This window comes from Molothrus aeneus, chromosome 31 (genome assembly GCF_037042795.1).
Source record: "Molothrus aeneus isolate 106 chromosome 31, BPBGC_Maene_1.0, whole genome shotgun sequence".
NCBI classification, from domain to species: Eukaryota; Metazoa; Chordata; class Aves; order Passeriformes; family Icteridae; genus Molothrus; species Molothrus aeneus.
This window is the reverse complement of record NC_089676.1, coordinates 1,884,310-1,900,618: the sequence shown is the minus strand read 5'-3', so window position 1 is coordinate 1,900,618 and position 16,309 is coordinate 1,884,310. Positions and strand designations below refer to the sequence as shown.

At 67.5% G+C, this 16,309-nt stretch overlaps 2 protein-coding genes across 4 annotated transcripts; one reads left to right on the top strand and one right to left on the bottom strand.

Annotated features, from left to right (window-relative positions):
• The first annotated feature begins 114 nt into the window (after positions 1-114).
• On the top strand, positions 115-8,465 carry B4GALT3 (beta-1,4-galactosyltransferase 3). Its single transcript, XM_066568350.1, has 7 exons — positions 115-173; positions 685-1,069; positions 2,911-3,146; positions 4,848-5,038; positions 5,872-5,994; positions 6,797-6,901; positions 7,399-8,465. The coding sequence occupies exons 2-7, from the start codon at positions 796-798 to the stop codon at positions 7,751-7,753; spliced, it is 1,284 nt and encodes a 427-aa protein (XP_066424447.1). The 5' UTR covers positions 115-173; positions 685-795; the 3' UTR covers positions 7,754-8,465.
• PPOX (protoporphyrinogen oxidase) lies at positions 8,415-16,105 on the bottom strand. Of its 3 annotated transcripts, none has more exons than XM_066568346.1 (12): positions 16,082-16,105; positions 15,906-16,000; positions 15,122-15,256; positions 14,269-14,384; positions 13,743-13,875; positions 12,819-12,963; positions 11,979-12,172; positions 11,351-11,411; positions 10,833-10,951; positions 10,624-10,749; positions 9,618-9,767; positions 8,415-8,807 (listed from the first exon to the last, which is right to left on the bottom strand). In XM_066568346.1, exons 2-12 carry the CDS (start codon positions 15,990-15,992, stop codon positions 8,508-8,510), a joined length of 1,566 nt encoding a protein of 521 aa, XP_066424443.1. In that variant the 5' UTR covers positions 15,993-16,000; positions 16,082-16,105; the 3' UTR covers positions 8,415-8,507. The 3 variants fall into 3 exon arrangements, with proteins under 3 accessions (XP_066424443.1, XP_066424444.1, XP_066424445.1); XM_066568347.1 differs by having other exon boundaries at positions 8,415-8,671; positions 8,765-8,807; positions 15,906-16,100; XM_066568348.1 differs by lacking the exon at positions 10,833-10,951 and having other exon boundaries at positions 8,415-8,671; positions 8,765-8,807; positions 15,906-16,101.
• Between the last annotated feature and the right edge of the window lie 204 nt (positions 16,106-16,309).

Below are 16,309 nucleotides of genomic sequence, written 5' to 3'. Positions count from 1 at the left end.
CCGAGCGCCACCGGGGTCACCTCGGGATCCTCCCCCGCTTCTCCCCGGCCGCCCCCGCCCGCCCGGGGCGCCCGGAGCGTGACCCCACCGCGGCCCCGCCCTGTGACGCCATCACGCCGCGCCCTCCGCTCCAAGATGGCGGCGGCCGGGCGGGGCTGAGCGGGCCCGGGCAGGTACCGGGACCGGAGCGGGAGCGGGGTCAGGGTCAGGGGGGTGACCCGCGGGGGCTGCCCGGGGGGCGGGAGCGCCGAACCGGGCCCGGCAGTACCGGTGCGGGCACAGGCGGGTACCGGAACCGGGGAGGCAGAACCGGGACCGGGGCTGGAGCGGGTACCGGGGCCGGGCGGGGCAGGACCGGCCTCAGGCCTGTACCGGGGCCGGGAGCAGCGGAGCGGTACCGGAGTCAGGCCGTACCGGGACCGGCGGTACTCGGTTGGGGAGGCAACACCGGGACCGGATTGGGCCGAACCGGGACCGGGCGGGGACTGAACCGGGCCCTTCCCGGTACCGGAGAGCGACAGCGCGGCGTCTGACCCCCTCCCGGTGCTACACGGGCGCTGCTTCGTGTCCGCCCATTTCCCGGTACCGACGACTAACCGAGCGACCCCCGCTCCTTTCCCGGTACCGGAGCGGCCCCATTCCATCCCCGGGGCCTCTCCAAGCCGTGTCCCCTCTATCCCACAGCCCCGGTGCCCCCGCCATGCTGCCCCGGGCCGCTTGGGCGGCTCTCCGGTAAAACCGGGCGGCTCCCCGGTAACACCGGGCGGCTCCCCGGTAACACCGGGCGGCCCCGCGATGCTGCGGCGGCTGCTGGAGCGGCCGTGCTCGCTGGCGCTGCTGGTCGGGTGCCAGTTCGCCTTCGTGGCGTATTTCTCGCTCGGTGGCTTCCGGAACCTCACGGCGCTGTTCGGTCGTTCCGCCGGTCCCGCCGTGGATTATTCCCGGACCCACGACGTGTACGCCAACCTCAGCCGCGTCGGTGGCGGCAGCGGCACCGGGAACGGCCCCGCAGCCACGCCGGACCCCGCGCGGCCGCTGCCGTTCTGCCCCGAGAGGTCGCCGTTCCTCGGTGAGAGCGGGGAGGGAACCGGAGAGACCGGGGGGAACCGGGACAGGAACGGGGGAAACGGGAGAGACCGGGGGAACCGGGAAGGGAGGAACGGGAGCACCGGGGAGAGAACGGAGACCCCTGAGGAGGAACCGGGAGGGGAAACGAGACAGGAACGGAGAGAACGGGAGGGGAACGGAGACCCCCGGAGGGAAACCGGGACAGGAACGGGAGGGGAACGGGAGCACCGGAGGGGAGAACGAGGAGGGGGGAGGAAGAACCGGGGACCCCCGGGGGGGTGGGGAAGGAACGAGGAGTGACCCCTCCCCGTGGGAGGAGGAACCGGGGCCGCCCCTCTCCCGGTAAAGAGCCGGTGTCAGCCCCTTTCCCGGTAAAGAGCCGGTGTCAGCCCCTTTCCCCGGTAAAGAGCCGGTGTCAGCCCCTTTCCCGGTAAAGAGCCGGTGTCAGCCCCTTTCCCCGGTAAAGAGCCGGTGTCAGCCCCTTTCCCCGGTAAAGAGCCGGTCCCGGCCCCTTTTCCCGGTAAAGAACCGGTCCCGGCCCCTTTCCCGGTAAAGAGCCGGTGTCAGCCCCTTTCCCGGTAAAGAGCCGGTATCAGCTCCTCTCCCCGGTAAAGAGCTGGTGTCAGCCCTTTCTCCGGTAAAGAACCGGTGTCAGCCCCTTTCCCCGGTAAAGAACCGGTGCCAGCCCCTTTCCCCGGTAAAGAGCCGGTGTCAGCCCCTTTCTCCGGTAAAGAGCCGGTGTCAGCCCCTTTCCCGGTAAAGAGCCGGTGTCAGCCCCTTTCCCCGGTAAAGAGCCGGTGTCAGCCCCTTTCCCCGGTAAAGAACCGGTATCAGCCCCTTTTCCCGGTAAAGAACCGGTGTCAGCCCCTTTCCCCGGTAAAGAACCGGTCCCGGCCCCTTTTCCCGGTAAAGAACCGGTCCCGGCCCCTTTTCCCGGTAAAGAACCGGTCCCGGCCCCTTTTCCCGGTAAAGAACCGGTCCCGGCCCCTCTCCCCGGGGCTGAACCGGTCCCGGCCGCTTTCCCCGGGACTGAACCGGTTCCCGCCGCTCCCGGGAAGGGCCCGACCCTTTCCCTTTCCCGGGCAGTCGAACCGGTCTGACCGCTTCCCTTCCCCCCGTCCTGTCCCGGGAAGGAGCCGCCCCCTCCCCTCCCCCTCCCGGGACAGAACCGGGCCGGGAAGGGAAATCTTGGGGGGGGGGGGGGGGGGCAAAGCCCGGGACCCCCGGGTTGGGGTGGGGGGGACAAACCCGGCCCAGTTTGGGGCACTGAGGGGACACCCCCAGCCCCGCTCAGTGCCCCCCTCAGTGCCCTCAGTGGCCCCCAGCCTGTGCCAGTTGCCCCCAGTGCCCCTCTCAGTGCCCCCCAGCCCAGTCTGGACCAGCCGGGGACAACCCCAGCCTGGTTTGGGACACTGAGGGGACAGTGCCCCTCTGATGCCCCCTCCCCACAGTGGGCCCCCAGTGCCCCCCAGCTCCCCCAATGCCCCTCCCAGTGCCCCTCTGAGTGCCCCCAATGCCCCCCAGACCCCTCTGAGCATCCCCTCCCCACAGTGCCCCCCAGTGCCCCCTCTGATGCCCCCTCCCCACAGTGGTCCCCCTGCCCCTCTCAGTGCCCCCCAGCGCCTCTCTGATGCCCCTCAATGCCCCCTCCCCACAGTGGCCCCCTGGCCATTCCAATGCCCCCCAATGCCCCTCTCAGTGCCCCCCAATGCCCCCCAATGCCCCTCTGATGCCCCCTCCCCACAGTGCCCCCCAATGCCCCTCTGATGCCCCCTCCCCACAGTGCCCCCCAATGCCCCTCTCAGTGCCCCCCAATGCCCCTCTGATGCCCCCTCCCCACAGTGGGCCCCCTGGCCGTCTCCTTCTCCCGGCTGCCGTCGCTGGAGCAGATCCAGGCCAAGAACCCGGGGGTGCGGCCGGGGGGGCGGTACCGGCCCCCCCAGTGCGAGGCGCGCTCCAGGACCGCTGTCATCGTCCCCCACCGCAACCGCGAGGGCCACCTGGGCCACCTGCTCTACTACCTGCACCCCTTCCTGCAGCGCCAGCAGCTGCACTACGGCATCTACGTGGTGCACCAGGTGCCAGGGGCGGGGTTTGGGGGGGTCCTCAGGGGGTTTGGGGGGTCCACAGGGTGGCTTTGAAGGGGTTTGGGGGATCCCCAGGGTGGTTTGGGGTGGTTTGGGGAGTCCCCAGGGAGGGTTAGGGGAGGTTTGGGGGGTCTCCAGGTGGGTTTGGGGGGGTCCACAGGGGGTTTGGGGGGGTCCACAGGGTGGCTTTGAAGGAGTTTGGGGGATCCCCAGGGTGGTTTGGGGTGGTTTGGGGAGTCCCCAGGGAGGGTTAGGGGAGGTTTGGGGGAGTCTCCAGGTGGGTTTGGGGGGGTCCTCAGGGGGTTTGGGGGGTCCACAGGGGGTTTGGGGGGTCCACAGGGTGGCTTTGAAGGGGTTTGAGGGATCCCCAGGGTGGTTTGGGGAGTCCCCAGGGAGGGTTAGGGGAGGTTTGGGGGGGTCTCCAGGTGGGTTTGGGGGGGTCCACAGGGGGTTTGGGGGGTCCACAGGGGGTTTGGGGGGTCCACAGGGTGGTTTTGAAGGAGTTTGGGGGATCCCCAGGGTGGTTTGAGGCGGTTTGGGGGGTCCTCAGGGTGGGTTAAAGGTGGTTTGGGGGGTCTCCAGTGGGGTTTGGGGGGTGCCCAGAGTGGTTTTGAAGGAGTTTGGGGGATCCCCAGGGTGGTTTGGGGAGTCCCCAGGGAGGGTTAGGGGAGGTTTGGGGGGGTCTCCAGGTGGGTTTGGGGGGGTCCACAGGGGGTTTGCGGGGTGCCCAGGGTGGTTTTGAAGGAGTTTGGGGGATCCCCAGGGTGGTTTGGGGGGTCCCTAGGGATCCCCAGGTTGGTTTGAAGTGGTTTGGGGGCTCCTCAGGGTGCTTTGAGGTGGTTTGGGCGGTCCTCAGGGAAGGTTAGGGGAGGTTTGGGGGGTCCCCAGGGGTTTGGGGGGTCCACAGGGTGTTTAGGGAGTGCCCAGGGTGGCTTTGAAGGGGTTTGGGGGATCCCAGGGTGGTTTGGGGGGGTCCCTAGGGATCCCCAGGGTGGTTTGAGGCAGTTTGGGGAGTCCCCAGGGAGGGTTAGGGGAGGTTTGGGGGGTCCCCAGGGTGTTTGGGGGGTCCCCAGGGTAGGTTAAAAGTGGTTTGGGGTGACCCCAGGATATTTTGGGGTGACCCCAGGACATTTTTGGGGTGACCCCAGGAGATTTTGGGGTGTCCCCAAGCTGGGAACTGCACATTTAACTGGGCCAAGCTGCTGAACATGAAAGGAGAGTTTAGAGGTTTAGGGCATGGTTTAGAGGGAATGTTTTGGGGTGACCCCAGGACATTTTGGGGTCTTTCCTGGAGGATTTGGGGTGACCCCAGGACATTTTGGGGTGACCCCAGGACATTTTGGGGTGACCCCAGGCTGGGATCTGCACGTTTAACCAGGCCAAGCTGCTGAACGTCAAGGGAGAGTTCAATGGGGATGGTTTAGAGGTTTAGGGAACGGTATAGAGGGGACATTTTAGGGTGACCCCAGGACATTTTAGGGTGACTCCAGGACATTTTTGGGGTGACCCCAGGGGATTTTGGGGTGTCCCCAGGCTGGGATCTGCACGTTTAACCGGGCCAAGCTGCTGAACATGAAGGGACGGTTCAATGGGGATGGTTTAGAGGAGATGTTTTGGGGTGACCCCAGGACATTTTGGGGTCTTTCCTGGAGGATTTTGGGGTGACCCCGGGCTATTTTGGGGTGTCCCCAGGCTGGGAACTGCACGTTTAACCGGGCCAAGCTGCTGAACGTGGGCGTGAAGGAGGCGCTGAAGGACGAGGACTGGGACTGCCTGTTCCTGCACGACGTGGACCTGATCCCCGAGAACGACCACAACCTCTACACCTGCGACCCCTGGAACCCCAAACACGCCTCGGTGGCCATGAACAAATTCGGGTACAGGTGAGCCAGGCCCTGGGGACACCTTGGGGACACCTTGGGGACACCCTGGGGACACTTTGGGGGGGGCACAGAGGGTGTGACAGTGTCCTGGGTGGGACATAGGAAGGTGTCCTGTCACCTCGGGGACACAGAGGGTGTGACAGTGTCCTGGGGGGACACGAGGGGTGTTCTGTCACCTCAGGGAACACAGAGTGTGTGGCATTGTCCTGGGTGGGACACAACGGGTGTGGCATTGTCCTGGGCGGGACACGAAGGGTGTTCTGTCACCTTGTGGGGGACAAAAGGGGTGTGACACTGCCCTGGCTGGGACACGAGGGGTGTTCTGTCACCTTGTGGGGGACAAAAGGGGTGTGACACTGCCCTGGCTGGGACATGAGGGGTGTTGTGTCACCTTTGGGGTGACACAACGGGTGTGGCATTGCCCTGGAGGGGACACGAGGGGTGTGACATCCCTTTGGGAGGGATATGGGGGGTGTGACATCGCTTTGGGGGGGACACAAGGGGTGTTCTCCTGTCACCCTGGGGGGGGACACAGAGGATGTGGCATTGTCCTGGGTGGGACATGGGAAGGTGTCCTGCCACCTCGGGGGGCACAGAGGGTGTGACAGTGTCCTGGGTGGGACATGAGGGGTGTTGTGTCACCTTGTGGGGGGGACAAAAGGGGTGTGGCATTGCCATGGGGGGTGTGACATTGTCCTGGGGGGACACAGAGGGTGTGACAGTGTCCTGGGTGGGACATGGGGGGTGTTCTGTCACCCTGGGGGGGGACACAAGGGGTGTGACATTGTCCTGGGGGGACACCGAGGGTGTGACGGTGTCCCCTGTGTCCCCAGCCTGCCGTACCCGCAGTATTTCGGGGGCGTCTCGGCGCTGACCCCCGACCAGTACATGAAGATCAATGGGTTCCCCAACGAGTACTGGGGCTGGGGGGGCGAGGACGATGACATCGCCACCAGGTAGGGCTGGGGACAGCCCGGGGACAGCCAGGGGACACTGCCACGGCTCGGGGTGTGGCACTTGGGGGGTGGCACCGTGTAACCAATGAGCCGGGGGGACACTGGGGGTGTTCTGTCACCTTGGGGGGGACACAAGGGATGTGGCATTGCCATGGAGGGGACACAGAGGGTGTGACAATGACACTGCCCTGGAGGGGACATGGGGGGTGTGACATTGTCCTGGGGGGGACGCAAGGGGTGTGACACATGGGGGACACATGGGGGGGGTCCTGTCACACTGATTGAGAGGGGACACAGGGATGTCCCCATGCCCTGTCCCCCCCAGGGTGACACGGTGATGCTGTCATTGTGTGGTGGCTGTCACTGCCACCCTGGAGCTGTCCTGAGGGCCACCTCGAGGGTGTCCCTGTCCCTCCTTGGGGTGACACTGTGACCCTCCTTTCTCACTGTCCCCATATTTGTGTCCCCTGCAGTGATGTCACTGTGCTGGCTGTCCTTGCCACCCTGGGGGTGTCCCTGTCCCCTGACCTTCCCTTCTCACTGTCCCCATATTTGTGTCCCCTGCAGTGATGTCACTGTGCTGGCTGTCCTTGCCACCCTGGGGGTGTCCCTGTCCCCTGACCTTCCCTTCTCACTGTCCCCATATTTGTGTCCCCATCGCTGGGGGACACGGGGGCTGTCCCAGCGCTCTGGCCCCACCCCGGGGCTGTCGCTGTCCCCGCCCCGGTGCCATTGTCCCCGCCCCGGTGCCATTGTCCCCGCCCCGGTGCCATTGTCGCCGCTGTCCCCGCTGTCCCCTCAGGGTGCGCCTGGCCGGGATGAAGATCTCCCGCCCTCCCATCTCCATCGGCCACTACAAAATGGTCAAACACAAGAGCGACAAAGGCAACGAGGAGAACCCGCACAGGTGGGATGGGCCGGGCTGGGCTGGGCCGGGCCGGGCTGGGCTGGGCTGGGCTGGGCTGGGCTGGGCCGGGCTGGGCTGGGCTGAGCTGGGCCGGGCTGGGCCGGGCTGGGCTGGGCTGAGCTGGGCCGGGCTGGGCCGGGCTGGGCTGGGCTGAGCTGGGCCGGGCTGGGCCGGGCTGAGCTGGGCTGGGCTGGGCCGGGCTGAGCTGGGCTGGGATGGGCCGGGCTAGGCTGAGCTGGGATGGGCTGAGCTGGGATGGGCTGGGCCGGGCTGGGCTGGGCCGGGCTGGGCTGGGCCGGGCTGGGCTGGGCCGGGCTGGGCTGGGCTGCGCTGGGCTGGGATGGGCCGGGCTGAGCTGGGCTGGGCCGGGCTGGGATGGGCCGGGCTGGGCTGAGCTGGGCCGGGCTGGGCCGGGCTGGGCCGGGCTGGGCTGGGCCGGGCACCCCCGAGGGGACAGAGGGGACGCGGCTGTGACACCGCGGCGCTGTCGCGGCCAGGTTCGACCTGCTGGTGCGGACGCAGCGCACGTGGACGCAGGACGGGATGAACTCGCTCAGTTACGCGCTGCTGGCGCGGGAGCTGCGCCCGCTCTACACCAACCTCACGGCCGACATCGGCTGCGACCCCCGCGCCCGCCCCCGCGCCGCCCCCGCCGCCGCCGCCGCCGCCAGCCGGTTCCGGCAGGAGATGCTGCGCAAACCCCCCCGCGGGGACCTGCCCGGCCTGGCGCCGTCCCCTCCCCGCGGCGACAACGGCAGCGCGGCCACGCCCCGCGGAGAGGGCACAGGGACAGGGACAGGGACAGCAGCGCGGGGGGGGAATCAGAGCGTGGCGCCAACCCCCCCGCCCTGAGCGACCCCACCGCCCCCGATGGAGACCCCCGGGGATGGTGTGGACTCTGGGCTGGGGGGGACAGGGCAGGGGACACCACCCCTGAGGGGACAGGGACACCCCAGAGGGGACAGGGACACCCTCAGAGGGACAGGGACACCCCTGAGGGGACAGGGACACCCCTGAGGGGACAGGGACACTCCCAGGGGGGACAGGGACACCCCTGAGGGGACAGGGACACCCCCAGAGGGGACAGGGACACCCCTGAGGGGACAGGGACACTCCCAGGGGGGACAGGGACACCCCAATGGGGACAGGGACACCCCAGAGGGGACAGGGACACTCCCAGGGGGACAGGACAGGGGACACCCCTGGGAGGGGACATGACTCACTGGGGGCTGGCCTGGCCCTGCCCCTCCCCACCCCTGGATGGGTTTTGAGGTCCCCAGATCGGTTTTAGGGTCCCCAGATCAGTTTTGGGGTCCCCAGTGGGGTTTTGAGGTCCCCAGATCGGTTTTAGGGTCTCCAGATCAGTTTTGGTGGGGTTTTGAGGTCCCCAGATCAGTTTGGGGGTCCCTGGATGGGTTTTGGGGTCCCAGGCCAGGTTTTGGGGTCCCCGGATGGTTTTGGGGTCCCCGGCTGGGGCGCGCGGGTATTTATTGTATTTATGAGCCGCTCCCTGGACCTTTCTAAAGGGTTTTTTTCAATTAAAAAAAAAAATCATTTTGTCCTACGCTGGCAGCCATGGGGGGACCCCGGGAATGCTGGGGTGGGGTCAGAGCTCCTGGGGGGACCCCTTTACCCCGGGGGGGGACCCCAAAATCTTGGCCACGGCCTCCTTGGCGCCCGCGATGCAGTCGTTGACGGAGACCCCGGAGTAGGAGGCGCCAATGAGGCTCAGGGGCAGCTCCTGCTCCTTCAGGAACCGCTGGATGCGCTCTGGGGGGACAGCGGGGACAGCTGGGGACACTGTGGGGACAGCAGGGGACACCCCCGGGGACAGGGGACACCCCCAGCCCGATGCTCTCTCACCGAGGCGCTCCCAGTGTCCCAGCGTGTACTGGGGGATGCAGTCCTGGGGACAAGGAGGGGACACGTGAGAGCCTGAGAGCCACCCCCGAGTGTCACCCAGCCAAAGCCACCCCAGAGTGTCACCTGTCCAAAGTGTCACCCACCCAGAGCCACCCCAGAGTGTCACCCAGCCAGAGCCACCCCTCAAGTGTCACCTGTCCAAAGTGTCACCCAGCCAGAGCCACCCCAGAGTGTCACCTGTCCAAAGTGTCACCCACCCAGAGCCACCCCAGAGTGTCACCTGTCCAAAGTGTCACCCACCCAGAGCCAACCCTAGAATGTCACCTGTCCAAAGTGTCACCCACCCAGAGCCACCCCCAAAGTGTCACCCACCCTGGAATGTCACCCCCTTCAAGTGTCACCCACCCAGAGCCCCTCAAAATGTCCCCTCCCAAAACTGCCACCTGCCCAGAGCCCCCCCAGAATGTCCCCCACCCAAAGTGTCACCCACGCACAGCCCCCTCCCAAAAATGTCACCCACCTGGAGTGTCACCCCCCTTCACCCCAAGTGTGTCACCCACCCAGAGCCCCCCTCAAAATGTCACCCACCCCAAAGTGTCACCCACCTGGAGTGTCACCTCCCTCAAGTGTCACCCACCCAGAGCCCCCCCCCAAAATGTCACCCACACAGAGCCCCCCTGAAATGTCAACTACCAAAAATGCCACCCACCCAGAGCCCCCCTGGACTGTCACCCCCCCAAGTGTCACCAGCCCAGAGCCCCTCTGAAATGTCACCCAGCCAGAGCCCCCTCGCACGGAATGTCACCCACCCAGAGCCCCCCAAGTGTCACCCAACGCCCCCAGGTGTCCCCACCTGCTGCACCCTCACGATGGCGTTTTTGGGGGTCCCGGCCAGCCCCAGGTGTTCGCTCACGGCCGCCCGTGCCCGGCTCAGCAGCAGCTCCGGGGCCACCAGGGCGGGGTCCCCAAAGCTCTGCTGGAACCAGGCCCCGCCCAGCATCACCTGGGGACACCCAAAATCAGCCCTGGGACACCCACGGTGTCCCCAGGGTCACCCAATGCCAGCCCCAAAATCACCTCTGTGACACCCACGGTGTCCCCAGGGTCACCCAATGCTAGCCCCCCAAAATCACCTCTGGGACACCCACGGTGTCCCCAGGGTCACCCAATGCCAGCCCCAAAATCACCTCTGTGACACCCACAATGTCCCCAGGGTCACCCAATGCCAGCGCCCCAAAATCAGCCCTGTGACACCCACAGTGTCCCCAGTGTCCCCACCGTGAGCTGCAGCGAGGGGGTCCCAGCATCACCTGGGGGACACTGCCAGCCCCCCAAACCACCCCTGTCACCCCCTCAAGTGTCCCCAGTGTCACCCTCCCGGGTATCCCCACATGATGTCCCCAGTGTCACCCTCCCAGATGTCCCCAGTGTCCCCCCACAATGTCCCCATCATGAGCCCCCCAAATCAATCCTGGCACCCCCCCGGTGTCCTCGGTGTCCCTCCTGGTGTCCCCTCCCGGTGTCCCCAGTGTCCCCTCCCGGTGTCCCCAGTGTCCCCTCCCGGTCTCCCCAGTGTCCCCCCCGGTGTCCCCGGTGTCCCTCCCTGTGTCCCCCCCGGTGTCCCCAGTGTCCCCTCCTAGTGTCCCCGGTGTCCTCCCCCGGTGTCCCCAGTGTCCCCCCCGGTGTCCCCCCAGTGTCCCCCCCAGTGTCCCCCCAGCGTCCCCCCTGTGTCCCCCCAGTGTCCCCCCAGCGTCCCCCCCGGTGTCCCCAGTGTCCCCCCAGCGTCCCCCCCAGTGTCCCCCCCGTGTCCCCCCCAGCGTCCCCCCTGTGTCCCCCCAGTGTCCCCCCGGTGTCCCCACCGTCAGGCGCAGCGAGGTCCCCCCGGGGGTGGCGGGGGTCCCGTCGTGCTCCGGGAACGCCACCGAGTCGTAGACGATGCCCAGGAGCGCCGGGTCCTCCGAGGATGGCACCAGGTGCCCAAAGCCCTGCGGGCGCGGGGGGCGAGCCGGGGTCACCGCGGGTCTGGGGACACCTCGGGGACACGGCGGGGACAGCGGGGAGCGCTCACCGTGACGGGCAGCGCGGCCCCCTCGTACTGCAGGTTGACCACGGCCACGGAGGCGGCCGGGATCGCCCGGAGCTCCCGCGCCAGCGGCTCCGCCTCGGCCGGCAGCGCCCGCGCCAGCGCTGGGGACAGCGGGGACAGCGTCGGGGACACCGCGGGGACACCGCGGGGACATTGCAGGGACAGTGTCAGTGACACCGCGGGGACACCGTGGGGACATCGCGGGGACAGCATCAGTGACACCAAGGGACACCGCGGGGACACCGCGGGGACAGCGTCAGCGACACCGCGGGGACATGGCAGGGACATCGCGGGGACAGTGTCAGTGACACTAAGGGAGACCGCGGGGACAGTGTCAGCGACACCACGGGGACACCACGGGGACACCGCGGGGACATCGCGGGGACAGCGTCAGCGACACCACGGGGACACCGCGGGGACACCGCGGGGACATTGCAGGGACAGCGTCAGTGACACCACGGGACACCGCAGGGACACCCTCCCCAGCCCCTGTGCCGTACCTGAGGCCGGGAGGGCGCTGACAACGTGATCAGCCGTGAGGGTGGCACCGGGCACGGTGAGCTGGGGACACAGCAGGGGACACTGGGGACACTGGGGAGGGGACTGGGGACACGGGGGGCACTGGGGGAAATGGGGACACTGGGAACACTGGGGACAATGAGGAGGCGACTGGGGACACTGGGGACAGGACTGGGGAGGGGACTGGGGACATTGGGGACAGGACTGGGGACACTGGGGACACTGGGGAGGGGACTAGGGACACTGGGGGCAATGGGGACACTGGGAGCAATGGGGACAATAGGGAGGGGACTGGGGCCACTGAAGAGGGGACTGGGGACACTGGGGACACTGGGAACAGGACTGGGGGCAATGGGGACATTGAGGAGGGGGTCGGAGTGACTGGGAACCCCCCCTCCCCCAGGGGACAGGTCCGAGTGACTGGGGACACTGGGGATACTGGGGACACTGGGGACATTGGGGAGGGGACGGAGAGCACTGGGGACACGGGTGGGGGGGGGGATGGAGGGTGGGAAGGGGACGCGGGGGACACCGGGGACACCGGGGAGGGGACGGAGAGCAGGGAGGGGGCGCGGCGAAGGCACCGGGTGGCACCGGCGGTGTCCCCACCTGCCAGCGGCCGCGGCGGTGGCGCAGGTGCGTCAGGGGCGTGTGGCAGCGCAGCTCGGCCCCGCGCGGGGACACGAAGGCCACCAAGGCGCGCGCCAGGGACTCCATCCCGCCCCGCAGGGACCATTGGCTCCAGCGCTCGGCCCGCGCCCGCCGCGCCAGCCCCGCCTCGGGCCCCGCCGCGCCGCCACCGCCTGCGGCGACACCGGCGGTGACAACGCGCGGGGAGGGACACACGGTGTCCCCTGTGCTGGGGTGTCCCCCCCATGTCCCCTGTGCCAGCCCCGGGGTGTCCCCCCCGTGTCCCCTGTGCCAGGGTGTCCCCCCCGTGTCCCCTGTGCCAACCCCGGGGTGTCCCCCCATGTCCCCTGTGCCGGGGTGTCCCCCCCGTGTCCTTTGTCCTAGCCCCGGGGTGTCCCCCCGTGTCCCCCTGTGCCGGGGTGTCCCCCCGTGTCCCTTGTGCCAACCCCGGGGTGTCCCCCTGTGTCCCTTGTCCCAGCCCCGGGGTGTCCCCCCCCGTGTCCCCTGTGCCAGCCCCGGGGTGTCCCCCACGCCAGCCCTCAGTGGATCCCGGTGACAGCCAAATCAGGGCTCCCCAAGGTGTCACCAACCCAGGGTGTCCCCACGGTGTCCCCTGTCCCAGCCCCGTGGGTTGGACCCGTCCAAGGGGTGGCACCCGGAGGTCCCCATGGTGTCCCCCCGTCCCTGTGCCCACCAGATGCCAGCGCCAGCCCCAGCGGTGTCCCCAGGGTGTCCCCAGGGTGTCCCCACCGTGTGGCAGCGCCAGCCCCAGCAGTGCCAGCCCCAGCAGTGTCCCCAGTGTCCCCAGGGTGTCCCCACCGTGTGGCAGCGCCAGCCCCAGCAGCACAGACCCCCTCTGTCTCTCAGCCTGGAACAGGGCAGGGAAGCAGCTGCGCACGCTCAGGGCCCGGCTGTCCCCGGCAAACACCCCTCGGCACAGGGAATCCACGGCCAGCTCTGCCACCTGGGGACAGGGACAGTGACAGTGACACAGGGACAGGGACAGTGACACAGGGACACAGGGACAGGGACACGGGGACAGGGACACAGGGACAGGGACAGGGACACAGGGACAGGGACACGGGGACAGTGACACACAGCCCCCGGCACAGGGAATCCACGGCCAGCTCTGCCACCTGGGGACAGGGACAGGGACAGTGACACAGGGACAGGGACACGGGGATAGTGACACAGGGACAGGAACACAAGGACAGGGACAGTAACAGGAACACAGGGACAGGGACACAGGGACAGTGACAAAGGGACAGTGACACAGGGACAGGGACACAAGGACAGTGACACAGGGACAGGAACAGGTACACAGTGACAGGGACACAGGGACAGGGACAGGGACACAGTGACAGGGACACAGGGACAAAGGGACAGAGACAGCAGGGACAGTGATGGGGACAGGGACAGTGGGACCCCACCCACCCCAGGGAGACCCTGATAAGGCCGGGTGGGGCTTTGGGGTCACTTATCGGGGCTTGGGGTGGGGTTCTCAGGGTTTGGGGTGGGGTCATGGGGGCTTTGGGGGGGTTATGGGGGTTTTGGGGTGTGATGGTGTTTTTGGGGGGATTTTGGGGTGGCTCTGTGGGTTGTTCCAGGGGGTTTTGGGGTGGATCCAGGGATTTTGGGGTGGCTCTGTGGGTTGTTCCAGGGGGTTTTGGGGTGGATCCGGGGGTTTTTGGGGTGGATCTGGGGGTTTTTGGGGTGGATTTGGGGGTTTTTTGGGGCACCCACCTCGGGCCCGAAGCGGCGCTGGGCGAAGCCGTGGGCGCTCTCGTCCGGCCCCGTCCCCGCCGGGGTCAGGAGATCCCGCAGAGCGCTCCAGAGCAGGGCCCGGGAGAACGGGGGGACAGTCCTGAGCAGCCCCCTGGGGACACAGAGGGGACATTGGGGACAGCACCGAGCAACCCCCTGGGGACACATTGGGGACATTGGGGACAGCAGGGACACACAGGGGTGACATTGGGGACAGCCCTGAGCAACCCCCTGGGGACAGCAGGGACACACAGGGGCATGGCCCGCAGCACGCCCCTGGGGACACAGGGGACACACAGGGCTGGCAGCAGGGACAGCAAGGGTGGCACTGGGGACAGGGGGCACGGCCCAGAGCAAACCCCTGGGGACGGAAGGGACAGAGACAGGGCTGGCACCGGGGACAGTGGGGACAGCAGGGGTGGCATTGGGGACAGCCCAGGGTCAAGGGGTGACGCTGGTGACAAGGGACGGGAGGAGGTGGCCCTGGGGGACGAGGGACACCCACGTCAGGCCCGAGGGCAGGGGGTGCAGGGCCCCCCCCAGGTACAGGAATCGGTTCCGTGCCGCCGGGTGCTCCCTGGGGACAGCCAGGATGTCACCGGCCAGCCCCAGCTCTGACACCTGCGGGGACACCACACGGGGACACCAAAAATCATCCAGGAACCCTTAAATTCATCCAAGGACCCCAAATTCATCCAGAGACCCCCCCCAGGATCCACACCAGGACTCAAAATCCATCCAGGGACACCCAGGATTCATCCAGAGACCCCAAAACTCATCCAGGGAATCCCAAAATTCATCCAGTGACTGCCAGAATTCATCCAGGGACCCCAAAAATTCTTCCAGGTACTCCCAGAATCCACACGGGGAGCCCAAATTCATCCAGGAACCCCCAAATTCATCCAGGGACCCCCAGGGTTCATCCAGGAACCCCAAAAATCATCCAGGGACGCCCAGAATTCATCCAGAGATCGCCAGGATTCATCCAGGGACACCCAGAATCCACACGGGGTCCCCCCAAATTCCTTCAGAGATCGCCAGGATTCATCCAGGGACCCCAAAAAATTCTTCCAGAAACCCACCCAAACCCCAGGGACCCCTTTGTCACCCCAAAACCAACCCCAGGGACCCCTCAAATCCCCCCCAGCCCTCCAGGGACCCTTCTGCCACCCCAAACCCAGCCCCAAGGACCCCCCAACGCCCACCCTGGGACCCCTCTGACACCCCAAACTCCTCCCAGGACCCCTCCAGCCCCCCAGGGACCCCTCTGGCACCCCAAACCCAGCCCAGGACCCCCTCTATCACCCCAAATCCAGCCCAGGACCCCCTCTATCACCCCAAATCCAGGCCCCCCGTACCATGTGCAGGGTCTGGGCCCCCGCGGGCCCCGCGGGCCGGACGCCCCTCGGGCCGTGCTCGAACACGGCGCCCTCGGGGGTTCGGGTGCTCTGCAGCCACCCCCCGAACCGGCCACTGGCCTCCAGCAGCACCACCTGGGGACCCCCGGGACCCCAAATCAACACCGGGAACACCGGGTTATGACCGGGACCCCCGGGACCCCAAATCAACATCGGGAACCCCGGAATCACAACTGGGACCCCCGGGACCCCAAATCAACATCGGGAACCCCGGAATCACAACCGGGACCCCCGGCCCCCAAATCAACACCGGGAACCCCGGGTTATCACTGGGACCCCCGGATCACAACCGGGACCCCCGGTCACCACTGGGAACCCAAATCACCACGGGGACCCCACAATCACAACCGGGACCCCCAAATCAATACCGGGACCTCCGGATCACAACCAGGACCCCCGGGTCACCACCGGGAACCCCAAACCACCACCGGGACCCCGAATCACAACCGGGACCCCGCGGGAATTGAGGTCTCGGGAGGGAAAAGGGAACTCCGGGGGAATTGGGGTCCCGGGGGAATTGGGAGTCCCGGAGGACACCGGGGGTCTCTGCAGGGATGGGGGTCCCGGGGATCCCGGGGTGACCCGGGAGAGCGGGAGCCCCGGAGACGGACGCACACGCGGAGGGGACTTGGGGGTCCCGGAATGGAGCGGGGAAGGTTCGAGGGTCCCGCGGGGAAGGTTCGGGGGTCCCGAGGGAAGGTTCGGGGGTCGCACGCTCGCTCACCTTGGGCGGGCGGGGGGCGCGCACCAGGTGGTAGCAGGCGGCCAGGCCGCTGATGCCGCCGCCCACGACGGCCACGGTGGGCGGCATGAGGGGAGCTGGGACGGGCACGGTCAGAGCGGAGCCGCCGGGAGCCCCCGGCCCTGCCCGGTCCCTCAGCCCCAGGACCCTCCCCTCACCTGTCCCGAGTCCGCCGCGCTGGCCACGCCCCTTCCCGCCGGTTATCAGGGGAAGGGGCGGGGCTTAGGGCAGGCGGACCAATGGGAAGGCGTAGCGCGTTGATGGACAGCGCGCTGTGGCGGGAGGAAGCGCGCCCATGGTGATAAGCCGCGCCCACTACGCCACCAGCCAATCATCGCGCACGGCACGCTGCGATGACCACGCCTACCTCTAATCAATCAATCAGC

Bases quoted from the DNA above. Each gene is read 5' to 3' on its own strand.
- B4GALT3 (XM_066568350.1), top strand. From the start codon at position 796: ATGCTGCGGCGGCTGCTGGAGCGGCCGTGCTCGCTGGCGCTGCTGGTC. The intron at 3,147-4,847 runs GTGCCAGGGGCG...GGGTGTCCCCAG, and splicing joins GCATCTACGTGGTGCACCAG to GCTGGGAACTGCACGTTTAA. The intron at 5,039-5,871 runs GTGAGCCAGGCC...CTGTGTCCCCAG, and splicing joins ATGAACAAATTCGGGTACAG to CCTGCCGTACCCGCAGTATT.
- PPOX (XM_066568346.1), bottom strand. From the start codon at position 15,992: ATGCCGCCCACCGTGGCCGTCGTGGGCGGCGGCATCAGCGGCCTGGCC. The intron at 10,952-11,350 runs GTACGGCACAGG...CGCTGTCCCCAG, and splicing joins CAGCGCCCTCCCGGCCTCAG to CGCTGGCGCGGGCGCTGCCG. The intron at 9,768-10,623 runs GTGGGGACACCG...GGGTGTCCCCAG, and splicing joins GGACCTCGCTGCGCCTGACG to GTGATGCTGGGCGGGGCCTG.